We start from the raw sequence: 18595 nt of genomic DNA on the forward strand, positions 1-18595 counted from the left end.
ACTAATCGATTTCTAATTCGAGGCTTAAGTTCAAACTCAAATTTATCGAGTTCAAAAAACTGGGGGTTCAAAATTTATATTCTAGTTTTAATTGCCACGTAGTAGTTTGTTTCTTTAAGCCAAACCCTAGATAAACCCCTCTTTTGTGATTTTGGCTTCAATTTTGCAAACCCCCTTTTCTCCTCCTCAGGCAAGGACCCCTTTTCTCATCTATACTTACACGCACTTGTATGTATATGTTTTGCATCTCTATTTGCTTAATTTCACTTGTCTAGTTTACAATAAGCTTAAATACAAATCTTGGACTAATAATTTGATTATTATATGTAAAGATAGATTTTAATGTTGTATTGTAGAAACTGTAATCAAGAATTCAAAATGCGTGTGTTGAATTGTTGCTGGGAATGATGTGAGATGAATTCATGAATTAATTTGACTTGGGTTTGTTTGTTTAGTGGTGTTAGGCGATTTAGCAAGCTTTGGGTGAAGATGGAAATCGATAGGGCTGATGGGCGGACGGCGAACCAGTTGAGGCCGTTGGCTTGTTCTCGGAATGTTCTTAATCGAGCTCATGGTTCTGCAAGTTGGTCTCAGGGTAAATGCTTTGGTTTAACTTGATTCAATATGCGGAAAGTTTATATGATAATGTTTATGATGTTGTTAGTTTTTTCAGTTTGCGGCTTTAATTTCACCAGCCTCGGCATTTTAACTTGTTTGTAAATTTATACATGATCATATACCGGCTTGTGTTGTGAATTAGAACATATTTTCCTGTAATTAGGAATTCATTGGGAGTTATATTATACAGTATATGTTGGTTATGGTGTAGGGGAGACTAAAGTTCTTGCTGCGGTTTATGGACCTAAAGCTGGAACGAACAAGAATGAGAATCCTGAGAAAGCTTGCTTTGAAGTCATTTGGAAGCCAAAAACGGGGCAGATTGGTATGAGTTTCTTGTCTACATTCTGGAAATTCCCGACACTTGCAAACTTGACATCCCTGTATATCTTAATTTTTCGTGGATTATTATGATTTTTTTTTTGGATGATTAGGAAAAGCGGAAAAAGAGTATGAGATGATATTAAAGAGAACTATTCAAAGCATTTGTCTTTTAAATGTCAATCCAAATACTACAACTTCAATTATAATCCAGGTGAGGTCTTTATTTCGTGTTTAAGGGGAATGCTGTCTAAGTGTTCTTTATCTGTTCATAATCCCATCCATATGGCGTGATTAGTGACTTTATGAGGTTGTATTCTTCTTATGGATTGTAGACTTCCCTTGTTTTTCATTATGTATCTTTAATTGAATTCTAGTCCAAAGCTTTATTAACCTGTATCTGGTATTGACAAAAATCTCTTTTTGTCATGAATTTTAATATGCATATCTTTCATCCATCTATCGTCAATTAGCATCCTTGTACATCATATATTTACTTGCTGTTAGGATTTTCAAAGAATACAATAGATAAAAGTAAGCAAAATAACTGAAAAGATATTAATTTAATTCCCTCAGCAATATGTTGAAAGATTCAAAAATAATAGATACATTCTCTCAAAGATACACTCTTTGCCATGCAAATACTAAATACTGTGAAGGATCTTATTTGATTATCAGTCTCAAAGGCATTTTACACATTTTCTAAATTAAACATCTTCAATTGGTTTTGAATTTTTTAGACGCATATATATTGATAAGCATGTCCCTTTAATGCAGGTTGTCCATGATGATGGTGCTGTATCCTTGTTTGATGTACTTCTTTTAAAAACTGAAAACGCATTATGATCGACATTTTAACAAATCTGTTTTCACCACATTATAGCATGTATTTTCTTACACAGTTACACTATTTAAAAGTGATGTTTTGAAATTATACACCATCGATTAGGATTCCTCAACTTTTTAAAATGTACCGTGGTTTTAGGCTCAAGAAATACTAAGAAGCGTGTTGCTATGAAATTTTATTTAATGCACTAAAGCGGAACATAGTACTTCATTTTTATTGTCAGAATTGACAACCAAATTTAGCTACTCCCATGTGCCATAAATGCAGCTTGTGCAGCCCTTGTGGATGCCAGTATCCCCATGAAGCATCTTGCTGGTAAGCTGGGTACTTTGCGATTCATCATTGTAGTGTAATACGATTTTGATCAATTTTACCCTTTCTTAATACTTTCTTTCTTTTTTGGTCAGTTGCAATATGTTGTTGTGTAGCACAGAATGGTTATGTTATATTAGACCCTAGCAAGCTAGAAGAGCAGGTTCGTCTGATGCTGGGACTTACCTTTCTAATTGTGCTGATGTGCCTTACAGTTTATGATTTTACAAGCTGAGTCTGAGATACTTTTGTTGGTTCCACCTCTACATGTTTGTTTATGATATTCCATACTTCTTTATATGCTTCCTCGTAAACACTTTCCTAAATAATACAAAAGATGAGATGCTCTTAAATTCTGGTTAGGAGGACCTATTCTGTTGTTTCTGTATATGCATACTGAGCCCCATGATTTCAGTTAGTCTGTAGGATTGCATTAGGCTGCACATGAATTATTTTACCTTTCTATTTGCGTCTTTGAGAGTTTAGAGAGCAGGGGCAGCAAGACTCGAGCGCCTTTAACTAGAGGCTTACAACATAGTGTAAATTGTAACATGCACCTGTGGACGAGTCTCCAGCCAAAATATCTTGACTTGTTTATTTATTCTTTAAATGAGTTCATACATTTATCATGTTTCTCATTGATTTATGATGTTACTTGGCAGACGTTTAAGGCCTTTGCATATTTGGTTTTCCCGAATTCTATTATTTCATTACCTTCTGAAGCATCACCAAAACCAGTAAGTGAGCCGATGGAACATGGGATTATTACATCCGTTACTCGAGGTGTAATGCCAGGTAGTACTTTGCACTTCAGTAAGTCTTCATCATGATTTTCTTCTGCAGCTCTATAGATTACCATCATGCCAGTCAGTTGTGTTATTTATATTCCTTATTTATATATCATTATAATGCATGTTTCTGACTCCAAATTGAGAGATTATATGGTGCTGTGCTTTTAATAATGAATGAAGCGGGAGTCATTGAGCTGTTCATTACTTTGCACACTGAAGAAAAATATTTCTGTATTTTTGTTACTTGCTGAAGAAATTATTGACTGGAGGTAGAAGTTTTACTAGCTCTAAAAATCTGTGCATTTTTCTGTTTTATGGGCTTGAAACTATGCTGGCTCCTAAATAGGAGTTTGTCCGTGTTAATATGTGCATGTCTGATAGCGTGTCAAGAGATCTTAAATAATCTATTGAGGGTCCTAAAGATTTCATTTTTTTTCTTTTCGTGTATGTTCGTCTAGCTCTTGTTCTTTATAATATGCATCTTTCCGTTTAGGCAAACTTTTCCTGTGTTTTATTAGTGTCGGTCCTATTAACTAATGCTCCCTCTGTTCTGAAAAAGACCCCTGCATACATTTTAACAACTAGATTATTCTCTTTGGTACCATCTCGGGGTCCACTTTTTTATACAACACTGGCCTCCACCAAAGACACCTTTCTTTCAAAAAGAGTATTCCAGAGTTTGCAGTTGATGACATCATGAGTATATCAATTCTGAAGGTACAATGAACCAAGGGGTTTGCCACAGTAAACGTTCTCTCTCTTATCAAGTGGACAAGGTTACAAGACATAACGTGTCTACTCTGCAAAAAAGATTAAAGAGCTTTTAAAATTTTCTCTAGTTGCATTATTTTAAACTCTGCAAGTCTCCTTTTCCTTGTGTCTAAGATGTTTACTGGATTATACTAAAGGCTCAATCACTATGTTTGCGGTTTCTGGAATTGTTTTTAATTACCTTGTGACTTGTGTATACCCACCGGCCACACATTCATACAACATATATGAAAAATATATTAAGTTCGTAGCATAAAAAAGTAACAATGTATTGATTAGCGATTGTCTTTGTTTTTGATCTATGTTTAATCAGTCGATGATTATTTTCACTGCCTGGACCGAGGGCGTGCTGCGACTTCCAAGTTGTCCGACTTTCTACGGAAGAATTTACATCTGCAAACTCCAACTGATCCATCTAAAGCCGGGTAATGTCAAATTGTATAAGGAAACCCAAGAATTTGGAAACTGTTGATGCTTTCTAGTAGTTGCTGCTTTATGCCGAAAATTAGTAACACATGGGAAACTTTATAATTAACATGAAGCAATACTATGTCAGACCAGCGCTTATCACGGAATCTTGGCTTGGTTCCAAGGTATTGATTTAATGTCAGCATACATAGTAAAATTTCAAGTATAGAGACCAGTTGGATAGCAGGCTGACGATGTCTTAAACATTTGTTTGCTATCCCTGATAAAGTTGATTACATTTCATGTTTACTGTTAACCTAGCCAAGCCAGAAGAACAATGTGTGTCGAAACTTGTGAAACTATAATTTTTTAATTTTATAATTTGCTCAGGCTGTTTCATATTTCCCTTTGCTGGTAAGGTTTAGAATGAAGTTTGAATACACTGATATGTAGGGAAGAGAAGCAATAGGATAGAAATTAGCATGAAATATGAATGTAATTAGAATAAATACAGGGATAATATTAGATAGAATAATTAGAAATTTTTTAATATTACCAACTATTAGGAGGTTTATGAAAAAAACAAAATTTAAATACAACTGGTCTAGTTGTTTTTCCTGATTTGTATATTGATAAAAGTAGTTGAGACAATGAAATAAATAAGTAAGTCAATATTAATAAATAGATGTTGACAATCCATACTTTCTTCTTATATACTTAACATGTAATTGTTTAATATTTTGTTCTACTCCCGCTATGTCCTTGTCGACTGTGGGTGCGGGTCAAAATTATCACTTTTTTTCACCGTTTAAAGTTAAAGTTAGATTGTCCAGTGCTTTGAATCTTAAATGCTATTTCATGTAATGTTTTAGACTAAAACGCTAGATGGTGTTCCGTTTTATAAGGATTCTTAGACTTGAATACAATGGGATATAGATTTATTTTTTTCCAAAATTAAAATGCTAGCTTATGCGAGGTCAATAAATGATATTTCGGGCTGTTTTTTTTATAAATATAATTATGTCTTTTGGATATTATTTTTAAAATTTGAGATATATGAGGTTTTTTCCTCCCTATCCAACTGAAACCTTAAATACTTAACATTAAATTTTACAAAAACATAATTACATAAAATTATCATGCAATTATAGGCAATGAAAGAAATAAGCAGAGCACAGAAGTAATAACAAGTCTTTGATATTTCTGTATCTATATAAGGTGTAGTCATGGATGATGTGCCATAAAGTAGACAAAATTTATTTTCAAAAAAAGGTAGACAAAATTTAATTGCAATTAATAGGGATGTATCATAAAGTAGACAAAATTTAATTGCAATTGATAGGGATTTCAAATCAATTAAATGGAGCACCTAATTATCTACTCCCTCCGTTTCAATTTACATGTCCACTTTTAAGAAAATTTTTTGTTTCAAATTACTTGTCCACATCAACTTTCAATGCAAATGTATATTTTCAAAGTCAATTCTACTCCACATATCTCTTATTTATATTTCCTAGATCAATCTCACTCCACATATTTTGGTCATTTAATGCAATTAATTTGTGAACATCCACTTTTCTTAAACTGTGTGATTTTTTTAAAGTGGACATCTAATTTGAAACGGAGGGAGTATTTTATTTAATTATTATGTGGTCTGTATTTAAGATACTGCTTCCTGCAGGTCTGCAGCTTGATCGTAATCTTTTCAAAAGAATTTACTGCACATAATAATCCACCATGAAAGTGTAGTACATTTAAGACACTGCACCATCACTAATTTTAAACAGCTTTACAGGCAATCTATATGAAAATTTACCGAGGGCCTTATAAATAGTAAAATTTGACTGCCTACCATTGTTTTACCAATCAGACACCTTCTTGTATGAAATTGTGTATGATTGCTGTAAAGTTTTGAAGTTCAGATTTTTTACTATTCTGGTTTTGGTCCCCCTAAAGGTGGATTTTCTAGTTTCGGTAATAATTTTGTTACATCAGTGAGTTTTAGCTTAGCAGATATCCTCGGTTCATGCAGACGGGATATTCGGCCCCATTTATCATAATTTCAAGTATCATGTCTTAATAATATGATCTCAAATATCATTTTATAATGTTAAATCGTTTAGCGTTTATTATTTTGTTTTTCAATAGCGTTACCCATCTTTTTAAGTCCAAGAATATGCAAATTATAGGACCCCTTACGTCACATAATGTAACATTATGAAGTAAAATTCTTTTATCTGGCGTTGGAAGCTCAATCTCATGCATCTAAAATTCACTTTAACGCTATATCATATTGCGTATTATAATTACCAACACTATATGATATAGTGTTTTGACGTGGTATCAAGAATCATATTTTCATAATAATGTGATATATGAGAATATTAATTCGAAATTGTGATATTGAGGACCTTTTCAGGTGGAGGGAGAGGTGGATGAGAAAAGTAAGTTTAGAGAATCCGAAATATGTACTCCTTCCGTCCCAATGAATCGTATACGTTATTTTTCCCCCGTTTTTTAAGACTCTTTTTAAGTATAGTTCCACAATATTTTTCAAAATTTTCTTTTTTTGAAAAAATATTGATATTTAAACTTTTATTCAATAAAAGAAAATTTTGAAAAAACATTTTGCAGCTATATTATATTGAAGTCTCGCAATGCGTGCAAACAGTGAACGTATACATACATCCCATTGGGACGGAGGGAGTAGCATTTTAAGAAATCCGTAAGAGTCAACCCGATAATTCTGGGTTCTGGTCTGGATGGCTTCCCTGACTAGATGATTTAAGTAGAGAGAAATTGCTAGTAGCCATAGTTTTTTATGACGCTTAAGTCTTAACTGCTTATACCTACAACACCAACTCCAGCTTCACATTATATGCACATTTACATGTAAATATAAGGGTGCATAAACACAGACAGTCTCACAATATTTAAGACCACTGTCACTTCTTCACAACTGCAATTCGTATTGTGTTTTGCTCGAGAATGGAACACAAGATCAAGAGATCTCTCCTCAACTACTTTCACGAAGAGGGGAAATCGATGCATCCTCAGATTCATCTCCCTCAGCAGCAGCAGATCTCGCGGAATCTTGATAGTCTGCTTCGGAGTCCTTCAACTTCTGTTGTATCGCCGTCACAAAATATTATGCACTCGATGATGCCTCCTCCGAGCCCTGATTCTCCCTGGACACTGTCTCCGCTTCAGAGCCCTTCTCCGCCTCTTCTGTGCCACTGCATTGCCTCGCTTCACCGCCTTGATGGCACGGTCCACGCCATTGCAGCTATAAATGGGACGGTCTTTACTGGCTCTGACAGCAGTAGAATTCGTGCCTGGCGCCAGCCTGATTGCTTCGAGAGAGGCTACCTTAAGGCCAGCTGCGGCAGTGTGAGAGCAATGCTGGCTTATGGCAATGTGCTCTTCACTTCTCATAAAGATTTCAAGATCAGGACGTGGATAGTCACGGTTTCTGACAACTTTAAGGCCAAGAAGATCTCGACTCTGCCAAGAAGAAACTCATTGTTCACGTTCTCTAGAAGAACTAGTGAAGGCCATAAGGACTATATATCTTGCATGGCTTATTATAACGCGGAAGGCCTTTTGTACACCGGTTCATGGGACAAGACGGTGAAGGTTTGGAGGGTTTGGGATAATCTATGCGTCGATACATTCCTAGCACATGATGATAATGTCAATGCAGTCGTCGTCAATCAAGACGATGGAGTTCTTTTCACTTGCTCATGTGATGGTTCCATCAAGATTTGGAGGAGAATTTACGGCCAAAGCTCTCACACTCTGACAATGACACTCAAGGCCCATTCTTCGCCTATCAATGCCATGGCCTTAAGCACCTCAGTCATCGACTCCTATGTACTCTACTCGGGGTCCTCAGACGGGTTCATAAACTTCTGGGAGAAGGAGAAGGTATCGGGTAGGTACAATCACGGAGGGGTTCTACAAGGCCATAGATTCTCAGTTCTCTGTTTAGTTGCTCTCGGGAAGCTGATTTTCAGCGGATCAGAAGATACCACGATTCGGGTCTGGAGACGCGAAGAAGGGAAGAATAGTCACGAGTGTTTGGCCGTGGTGGATGCGCATAGAGGGCCTGTTAAGTGCCTCTCTGCGAGCCTGGAAGTGGATAAAGATGTGGGGGTTCTGCTGTATAGTGCAGGCCTGGATCAAAATTTTAAGGTCTGGAGAATTAAAGTGATGCTGGAAGAAAGAAATACTGGACATTGTTTCGAAACTGCTAGTAATAATAAGCTAAGAGAGTTCGAAATGAGCCCTGTGTTGTCTCCTTCTTGGGTTGAGAGGAAGATCCATGGGAGCCATCCTTCTCGTTAAGCATTCGAGAGTTGCTAGTCATCATATGTGCTGATATATGTGTATTTAATTTTTTTTTTTTTTTGGTTCGGACTGGCCTATTCTTGGTTCATTTGGAGATGTCGAATGTTATATAGTGTTATGTTCTGTTGTGTTCTTTGTAGTTCCGAGTTCAGAACGAAGATCGGTTGAGGACGGTGTTTGTTGTTTCAGATTTATACTTATATACCACTAACATGTGTTTGTCAGACTTATATATCGATAACAACGACCCCTCTGGTTCCACGACTCACATAATTTCAGATTTATTTCATTCGACTCACACGTGATTTTAAAAATACAATTTATAAATTTCCACACATTGACAAATAATAACTTCAAAAGCACAATATATAGTTCCCGAATCATCGGCAATCAAAAAAACAAATAAATTAGAATATTTATACTACAATTCAAACTCTGAGAAATTAAAATCTGATCTTGTGTATTCCGCCCTCGTGAGCTCTTAAAATTCGACATGCATGTATAAGTGCAATTCAACTCTTCGCAGTCTTGTGCATTATGATGCGAACTTCAAATTCAAGAAATATTTCTGATGTACAGTACATATCGATCGAGAAATTAATATTCCAGGTTTCCGACGAAAACGGTGCGTATCGATTTACAGGACGGAATTAAGATTTTAGGGAAAAAGAACCCAACTCCACAATCATAAAATCAAAATAAATTTTATATTAAAAATATAAAATATATATGCATATATTATAAATGTCAGCGGGATCAAATACATCCACTACATTCCCCCGTCGATTAAACTCGATCATTATTTTTATATATGTTTGAATAGAAAAAACCAAACTCCCGAATCACAGGGTACCGTAGCTACAGTATCTTTGGTCGCAGGCAATAGAAAGAAAGAGACATTTCAAACGAACCATAAAATGAATGGTAGTACTTGTTAGTACCAAAATAATTTATGACTGCATTTCCTCCTTCATGTTTAACTACGATACATGTTCTTTTCAATTGTCACCTAAATATTTTTACATATTTAAGTTTCCAAGTATACCCTCTGTTCTAAAAGTCGGTGATTAATCACGATTAGTCACCGATTAATCCTTGTTTCGTAGCTCGCCGAACTGATTAAATCTCCGATTAATCACTGATCAATCCGATTAATCCTCGATTAGTTCAATTAATCTCCGATTAATCCTTGTTCCGTAACTTCACCGATTAAGTCCGATTCCCGCTTTTTACAACACTGAGTATACCTAGCTAGCCTAGCTATTTTGTGTTGAATATTTTCACATATAAAACTGTTGAAACATCATGTACTAGAATTTTTTTATTCCTTGGCTAATTTATGTAGGAATAAATTCTTTCGACGATATTTTACGTGTAGGAGGGAAATCAAATCCTGGATCACGTGTAACACGTCAAAACAGAGGGATCAGTGATCACATTGGCCTTATTTTAGGTTTTCTTATTTTCTGAAATTTCAGAAGAATTGTACGGTAAGTCTGTATTTGTGGTCAAGTCGCCTTCTTCGACAGAAACCACAGTGGCTGTGGTGAATGTTTGTTATTTTATTCGCATATAAATAAGTTCTACCGACTAGATTTTCAAGCTAATTTGTGCATTATTTTCGATTAGAAGATAGATTTTTCTATATTAAAATTTCTTTTTCTTATTTCTTAGGTCCGGGGATTTTGTATTTTCTGAAATTTAATATTTTTTTATCTAAATTTTCATAAAACATCATGCCTCCAATGCGTACTGATGCGCGGTTATTGATGACCGTGGACGAGTTAGGCGGCACATGATTTTGGACAGTTGGATGAATATTCAACGGTCAATATTATAATATTGTTTTTAACACGTCCAGCATTTTTTAATCGCTAGATGTGAACTCGTCCAACGCTTAAAAACCATTGTACGAGATCATTTTTCTCGTCCAGCAGTTAAAACACATTGAATATATTAAAAATTGTTACTCGTAGATATCTATCCAATAGTCTGAAAATGAAGTGATATTTAACAACCTTACGATTAGGGCTGCTCATGGGTTGTCCAACCCGTTCAAACCAACCCAACCCAACCTTGAACTAGGCCGACTAACCCGACCCATTCCAAACCGTGGGTTAATTGGGTTGATTTTTGGTTGAGCCGTTTATAATGGGTTGGGTCGAAATATGACTTTTAAAAACCCTAAACCAACCCAACCCGGTCAAAATATATCTTTAACACTCTGATACTCCCTCCGTTTCTTTATTCTTTTCTCGTTTGATATGCCGGGACTGTTCATAACATGAGACTAATTACTAATTTACGTCTAATCTATAAGACTAAATATAGTCGTGAGTGATCTTGTTGGATTCGTATTCACGAGTACTTTAATACAATGAAGTTTTTATATTTAATACTAATACAAAATTAATGATATTAAGGATCAAAAGTGTGTATTGGCAAACGTGCTAGAGAGAAACAGGAAAAGTAATAAGAGACGGAGGGAGTAGAATATTTTTGGTTGCTTACGGAACTATATTTACTTATTTGATGATAGAATGTGCAGTGAGTGTAGTGCAGTGTGCAGAAACAATTAGAAATAAAGCTTTATAGTTCAAATCAAACGACTCACATTGCTAGTTCCTATGATTATATATCATGGCGGAAACATGATTTTTAATAGTTATTAGTGTATTAAGATTCTGCTGTCCACCTTAGTATGAAGAGAATATCTGCACTCTAAAAGCACCTGATATTTTGTATCGGTGCAGTGTCCTATGTTATTGCTAATTGTATACAACAAAATGGTGCAAAACATATTTTGGATTATGCTTATCTTGCAAATTTTTCAACCCGATCAACCCTACCCTAACCAACCCAACCCGTCATACAATTAGTAGGGTTGGGTTTCTAATTCTTTTTATGATTGATGGGTTAAATTTTTCTAACCCGTACTAAATGGGTTGGGTCGCTTGAATGGCCGAAACCGGCCCAACCCAGCCCATGTGCAGCCCTACTTACGATCATCAATAGCTATGGATCACGACCCTCCTCTAATCAAATAAAAGACTTTTTGGTATGAAGTAACCGCTCTCCTTCGATATTATATTTCAATATAATTTATTAACGTGAAAATATTATGACAAAAGGATAAAAAACAATAAGCTTAAAAAATTTCAATATATTTTAAATATTTCCGAAAAAGTTAAATTCGTTACATAACAAGCCGAATTTCACCTATAAGTTTGTCACGGGGAAAGCCAATACGGGCCCAAACCACAAATAGCATAAACACCAAAGTGGGCCAAAACAATTTATAAAATACAAACATGGGACGACCTGGTCGACATCATGGTACAAGCCCATACCAATCTAGAACAGATACTACGTAGGATTCACTGTTAGTGGGGATAACGTATATATATTCTGGACCAGACAGCATTCCCTCAGTTGAGTTACATATAATATATACATACATTCTCAAATCTTGTTTTTATTACATGTACAATGGTGGGTTGTTTTTCAATGTCTTCAAGCCTGCCAAGTGTTTGTGTAAATTCTTGTTTTAATCCTTCTCGTAGACTTGCTCTTTTCACTCTTACCACTGGTATGTATTCTTTGTTTTCTCAAATCTTTGCTCACATTCACATTATCACATATATTTGATTTGATTAGTATATTGCTAGAAATGTTTTGTGGGAATTTTGGTGATAAATATATTGAATAATCATGATGTACTCTCAATTGTGCTTGTTAGTAGCCAGTACGGTTAGAATATAATACGATCCTGATAAGTTTTTATTAAAAATATATTGATCGTGGTAATGCCTCCCATTTTAGGGTAGACCCTTCACTCGAAAACCCATTCCGTATTTGGATTTGGAGAGTGGATAACCAGACTCTAGAGTAGATCTTTGAGGTGTCCGAAGTGTCCTTACAATAAAATGAAATATAGGGGTACCTTTTCAAATTTATTTGTTCCCCCAAAATTTGTCAAGGAACCAGTTACTCTAAAACCTCAAGGTGTTGGAGAATGACCCTTTCCATGATCTATATTCTAACATTCCCCCTCACTCGAGAGCCCATTTATGGGTCGAAGAGTGGATCACGGGCGCTCATCTTTGGAGCATTAATTTGCCATTCGTGCCACTATAAATTGTGAGAATATTGGGGGTGGCAGGGATTGAACTCGAGTCCTCCGCCAACCTGGCTCTGATACCATGTCAAGGAACCAGTTACTCTAAAACCTCAAGGTGTTGGAGAATGACCCTTTCCATGATCTATATTCTAACAAAATTAAATTCATGTATCAGTCTCTGTTCCAAAAAATAGAACTCGGCGTCTCTTATTGAAAAGCTCTGATACCATGTTAAGGGGGTGTATTCGATTGAGATTTTAATGGATTGTTTTTAGTTCATGGATTTTAATGGATTGTGTGTGATTTTGATTTTGTGCGGATTCTTGATAAAATGTCGCAGAGTTTATAGGATTTAAGCACAATGCTTCAAAATCCCATTGATTTTGGTGGGATTTCAAAAAACTTAAGATACACTGAAGAATGCCACAAAATCCTTTATTTTATGAAATCCAAAAAAATCCATCAGCATTTGAATACCTTCAGATTTTAATGGATTTTAAACCATCCCAATTGAATACCATCGGATTTTAAAGCATAATTTAAAATCCCAACTGAATACCACCAGATTTTGTTGCATAATTTAAAATCCCAATCGAATACCTCAAGATTTTAATGGATTTCAAACAATCCCAATCGAATACCCTTGGATTTCATAAATGAAAAAAAATGCTTTAAAATCCCAATCCAATACACCCCTCTAAGTTACTAACTAGTATATGCGAATCGTAAGGTGTTAGGACTTAGGAGGAGTTAGAACTAATTATTATGTAAGTTATGCTCGTGCTGTAATGGTAATGTTACACCTTAAGGGCCTGATAAAATTTTCTTTCAGTGTTTTTTATAGGTATCATTTACATTGGATTATTTGTTGTATTAACAAACGAGCAAGGTAAAATATTAATGTGATTTGAAACACTTGTTCTTAAAACTTTCACGATTTTCAATAAAATATGTTATATGTGTTAATTTACTTTTAATTGTATATTGTTAGCAGATGTAAATTAGCTTCTTGTAGCAGTACTTGATTAGCTCTTATTGAAATTTCAGCTATACCTCAGTCACCTTTTTTTGGTGCAAAAGAATTTACATGGCTACGAGCAGATGGAAATACAGTAGAGACTGCCACTGCATTAGTAATGCCATCTGTAGCTGATGAGAAACTGTTAGATTGGGTCAAAAATGACAAAAGAAGAATGTTACATGCTGTTTATCGTGTTGGGAATTTGGACAAGACTATAAAGTATGTTCTATATAATTGTCCCTCCATTCCACAAAAATTGAGTTTAATTTGCAATTTGTATTTTTTCTGGAAGGTTGCTAGCTCCCGTTCACTTTAGGGCAGTTTACAATAATACAATGTATTCAGGTTTAATATCATAAACGCATCTCTATGGTCCTTATCAATACTCCGTTGGAAGTTTTTAACGAGGTCAACATGTCCTAACATGTACAAAATTTTCAAGTCTAATTTTTTTTTCTTGCAAAACTAAGGGACTCTAATAACCTTATTTAATTAGAGGCACAACACTAATATATTTGATCTGTCTATCAAGCGCTTACTATATTGAAATCATAGATTCTATACTGAATGCTTGGGGATGAAGCTTTTGAGAAAACGTGACATACCAGAGGAAGGATATAGTAATGCTTTTCTTGGATACGGGCCTGAGGAGTCTAACTTTTCCCTTGAACTTACATACAGTAAGTTGTCAGAATATTTAACATCTTGTTCAATAAAATTTGTCTTGATATCTTATTTTCTAGTAAAAACCTTGAGTGAGAGTTCCAATGCTTCCCTTAAATTGTTTATTTCATCCATTAGCCTATATTTAATATGCTTGCAATCATTTGTTGCAGATTATGGTGTTAACAAGTATGACATTGGAACTGGTTTTGGACACTTTGGTCTAGCAGTTGAAGATGTAAGTTAGCTTTGTTAAATATCTATTCAAACCTTTTTGTAAAACAGGTGCACTACATAAGATCTTTTTTTGTGTGTGTGGGCTAAATAAGATCTTTTCTTTAAAGTATTGTACTATAGATTACCACCCACTCATCTATACTATACTATAAAAAGCCAACATACGTATAATTTGTAGTCGTACAAAATTTTGGTTTGGTACTCTCCTCTAAAACTAAAAGTCTACAACATGTAGATAGCTATTAAACAGTTTCATATACTAAAAACACTCCTTATGTATATTAATATCTTTTTAAATATAATTTATAATTAGTTGAAAAAGATGAAACTACTGTTAATAACATATATTAATATTAAAAAAAAATTATAGATAAATGTATAACTAATTATAAATATACAATTTTGAATATCTTTTGTCTAAAATACATATAAATAATTAGAGACGCTACTTTTTAATAATAACGTATTCTACTCGAAATTTAACTCTAACGTGTTCTATTTCATTACAAACACGAACCATTACGTAACATATGAAGATATATGAAATATGAAAATTTTGATTTAAAATTAATTGAATAATAAACTATCACATATTAATATCAGAAAAATAATTATAGATAGATAATAAATTGTGAAAGTTAAATTTCCGTTAGAAGATATAATCAGTTGGTTAATATAATTTAACTAAAATCCAAATTATTAATACTAAAATACTAATAAAATGGTGTTAAGATTTAAATTATAATTAATAAATTACGAGTTATATAAGCGCCCGTGCTTTGCACGAGTTAAAGGCTAGTGTTCTATAACAAGCTAAAATTGTCTTTTTGTTACTGGCAACTCCTACCATTCCAGAGTTCATTCTTTACATTCATAAGCTCCAACAAAGACAAATATTGGACATGATATCATTTTTGACTTATAAGGAGGTTTCTATGAGATCAACGTTCTATGTCCTACTGCCATCGGCATGTATGGTACCATAAAGAATTGAAGCAACAAGCTTTTGACAGACAAATTGGCTTTTCGAAATCTTAAGCTCTTGTCTAATTATGTACCTGTGTAAAAATATGTTATTGTAGATTGTGTGCAATAGAATAGGATATACTATGTTGGATTGGGCAGCCTAGTTCCACTGTTCAATTCGTTTGTATAAACTTAAAAATATGTTACTCTCTGCATCATTTGTTAAGATAGTGGCTCTGGTTAATCATTGAATTAGAATAGTTTGTAATTTTTGATGTAATTTTGGCTCATGGAGTGATACGCATCATTATGACATGATGGTTCATATGTTTCTCATGAATCCATGCTTTGGTTTCAACACCCAGGTTGCTAAGACAGTGGCTCTGATAAAACAAAAGGGGGGAAAAGTAACTAGGGAACCTGGCCCTGTTGAAGGTGGCAGTACAAAAATTGCTGTCGTTGAGGATCCTGATGGCTATAAGTTTGAGCTTTTGGAGAGGGCACCCACCGTGGAGCCCCTATGCCAAGTTATGCTACGAGTAGGAGATCTTGATCGGGCAATAAATTTCTACAAAAAGGTATATAAGCTCATGATACTATCTTTGCAATTTGAACCGTATTTTTGTTGCATATTTGCATGCTTTAGCTAAAAGTTTGGATCCATTTCTATCTTTAACTGAAGGCATTTGGCATGGAACTTCTTCGGAAAAGAGACAACCCTGAGTACAAGGTTGGTTCTTTGAAATTTTATCCTTTGTTCTTGGCAAGTGAGCTATAAATATGTTTTCATTCTCATTTTTTCTTCATGCAACCTTGTGACTTCCAGATTTGTTTGCTCTAAAAAGCAAATATGAAAAATGTTAGCAATGAATGTCTTTGGATGCATCAAGTAAATTTTATAGTGAGGAGAAACCCTAAAACAAATGATAGTTTAGGAATTGCACAGACAAATCCCTCTGCTATACAAGATAGTTCTTCTACAAGTGGTTTGTCGTGTGAAAGGGCTGTTTTGTAATTCTACCTGTCTAATAATGGATTTGTTAACAAATATAATAGTTCAACGTTTCTCTTGGAAGGTTTTTGGAGGCCTTAAAGGCCTAAGTTCAACTCCATCAGAGTCGTAACCTTGCTTTCTCTATATATATCACACTAAAGCATGCATATTTGTGTTTTGTTCAAAGTTTCTATTAGCATTTCAGTTTGTTGTTCAGAATTATGAGTATTGTTTAAAGGTTGTTTAAATTGTTCTTATGTTCTTGTGTTCGCAATACTCTCCAGAACACAGTTGCAATAATGGGTTATGGACCAGAAGATAAAAGCACAGTTCTCGAACTGACGTATAATTATGGCATCACAGAATATGATAAGGGGAATGGTTATGCCCAGGTGAAATTTTGATACCTATTTAGCAAATCTGGACAGAATACTTAATCATATACTTCAGATTCTTCTCTCCATGAAAGTGCACGGCTGCACGCTATACTGGTAATTACAGCAACCCTTGTTTTGTTAAATTTCAGATTGCAGTAGGCACTGACGATGTCTATAAGACTGCTGAGGTGATTAAAAAATTTGGTGGAGTTATCATTCTAGAGCCAGGACCCTTGCCGATCCTAAACACCAAGATCACAGCCTGCTTGGATCCAGATGGCTGGAAATCGGTATTTCTATAACCAAAAACTCTATTTCACTTGATCTCCTTATTTTTTGATACATGATGAAACTGCAAAAAACCACCATCTATTAGGGGGACTTCTCCCACTCCAATGTTTTGTTTCTTTTTGTCTGTGTTTGGGTAGAGAGGTGCAACCTTAGTGAATGCTACCATTAAGAAGTGAAGAAATGGTCTGGAACTTTTGGAGGCCAGTTAGTAAACTTGATTTTGACCAAGGAACAGGCTATAAGCAACTATACTGTTCGAAGCTTTATGCTGAGCTTTGAAGCTGTAGTTGTAGATAACTAAGAGAAAGTTAATTTTTATAGTGTCTAAATAATGTTTTAGTCATGTGAAGATAATCCAATGTCTCTATCAATAACATATATTTCTTTATCATTTTATTGATAAAGTTTTTCCATAAATTTCATGCCCTAGTTAACCCTGATTTAAGATTGATATTCCACAGAGTGGATTTATAGGCGTGAGACATGTTCAATGCTAAACAGATCATTCATGATTTAAGCTATAAGAACTTGTTTTTGTTTTGAAACTAACTATAAAAACTTGCCTTTAAAAAGTAATATTTGACGAATGCTTTACAATATTGAATCTCTGTTAGAATGTTTGAATAACTTTTTATGCTTTTGCTTCTTTTTTTGTTTTTGCAGGTCTTTGTTGATAATGTTGATCTTGCAAAGGAACTAGCATGAAAGGCATCATTATCTTTGTTGCTGATGTATAATTTGACCAAATCAATTGAGAGAAGAATCATTGACCAATTTGTGAAAGCTAATCTATAATCCTTTTCTTTTAAATCCACCCAATCAGTAGATGTCTTAACATTACCTTTTCAAAAATTCTAATATATTTAATATCACTTTTCTTTTCGCAATGCAGCAACTACTTGTTACTGTACGTTTGTCATTCAAAATATGCATGTCATTTGAATATCTTCAGAATTGGAGTATGTAGTTACCTGATTTTATTTCTTATACCATAGTGTAGCATTTTTTCTAGAAATTTTTATGGGCACAGCAATCTAACATGTTCTAGATCCCCTTGATCGATAGCAATGTGTCCCCTATATTTTTCCTTTTAAAACTGTTTGTACAAAGTAAGCTCTTTGCTCAATCCGTCCACCCTTTCCCTTGTTGGCTATGCTGAGATTTCGTAGTAGACTGAAGACTGCAACTGCAGGCACAATATGTTTGATTCAGATGTAACCGAGGTACAAGATCAGTTGTCATAAATAAATACTTTCTTTATGTTTTTCTTAGCCTTATTTTTCTTTGTGAATGTTCCTGCCATTTGCTTGCTTTTCATTTTTGCAGTCACCTGTTTATCGTCCTAATTTGTGTAGGTCTTGTAGTGATAACAAAGGGATATGACATTGACAACATGTGAATTCTCCCATCATATGAAAATAAGATTTAGCAGGCTCTTATAATTGAACAGGAGTTGTTCTTTCTGTTCCATTTATCTACTTATTTAGATAGGGTCCTGTATGGTTTTA

General features: G+C 34.5%; 3 protein-coding genes across 5 annotated transcripts; all 3 read left to right on the forward strand.

Annotated features, from left to right (window-relative positions):
* The first annotated feature begins 49 nt into the window (after positions 1 to 49).
* Positions 50 to 4469, forward strand: LOC108214222 (exosome complex exonuclease RRP46 homolog). 2 transcript variants are annotated; one of them, XM_017386134.2, is made up of 9 exons: positions 50 to 190; positions 456 to 595; positions 830 to 943; positions 1053 to 1153; positions 1717 to 1737; positions 2029 to 2101; positions 2194 to 2261; positions 2761 to 2893; positions 3974 to 4469. In XM_017386134.2, the coding sequence occupies exons 2-9, from the start codon at positions 490 to 492 to the stop codon at positions 4087 to 4089; spliced, it is 732 nt and encodes a 243-aa protein (XP_017241623.1). In that variant the 5' UTR covers positions 50 to 190; positions 456 to 489; the 3' UTR covers positions 4090 to 4469. The 2 variants fall into 2 exon arrangements, with proteins under 2 accessions (XP_017241623.1, XP_063942152.1); XM_064086082.1 differs by lacking the exon at positions 50 to 190 and adding an exon at positions 206 to 228.
* A 2442-nt stretch (positions 4470 to 6911) lies between these two features.
* LOC108224852 (protein JINGUBANG) lies at positions 6912 to 8563 on the forward strand. Its single transcript, XM_017399593.2, has one exon. The coding sequence runs from the start codon at positions 7057 to 7059 to the stop codon at positions 8413 to 8415; it is 1359 nt and encodes a 452-aa protein (XP_017255082.1). The 5' UTR covers positions 6912 to 7056; the 3' UTR covers positions 8416 to 8563.
* Positions 8564 to 11789: 3226 nt separating this feature from the next.
* On the forward strand, positions 11790 to 18102 carry LOC108204641 (probable lactoylglutathione lyase, chloroplastic). 2 transcript variants are annotated; one of them, XM_017374180.2, is made up of 10 exons: positions 11790 to 12007; positions 13371 to 13427; positions 13586 to 13778; positions 14115 to 14239; positions 14396 to 14460; positions 15791 to 16003; positions 16108 to 16155; positions 16704 to 16811; positions 16946 to 17086; positions 17751 to 18102. In XM_017374180.2, the coding sequence occupies exons 1-10, from the start codon at positions 11908 to 11910 to the stop codon at positions 17790 to 17792; spliced, it is 1092 nt and encodes a 363-aa protein (XP_017229669.1). In that variant the 5' UTR covers positions 11790 to 11907; the 3' UTR covers positions 17793 to 18102. The 2 variants fall into 2 exon arrangements, with proteins under 2 accessions (XP_017229669.1, XP_017229670.1); XM_017374181.2 differs by lacking the exon at positions 13371 to 13427 and having other exon boundaries at positions 11799 to 12007.
* The last annotated feature ends 493 nt before the right edge of the window (positions 18103 to 18595 follow it).

This window comes from Daucus carota, chromosome 1 (genome assembly GCF_001625215.2).
Source record: "Daucus carota subsp. sativus chromosome 1, DH1 v3.0, whole genome shotgun sequence".
Lineage (NCBI taxonomy): Eukaryota > Viridiplantae > Streptophyta > Magnoliopsida > Apiales > Apiaceae > Daucus > Daucus carota.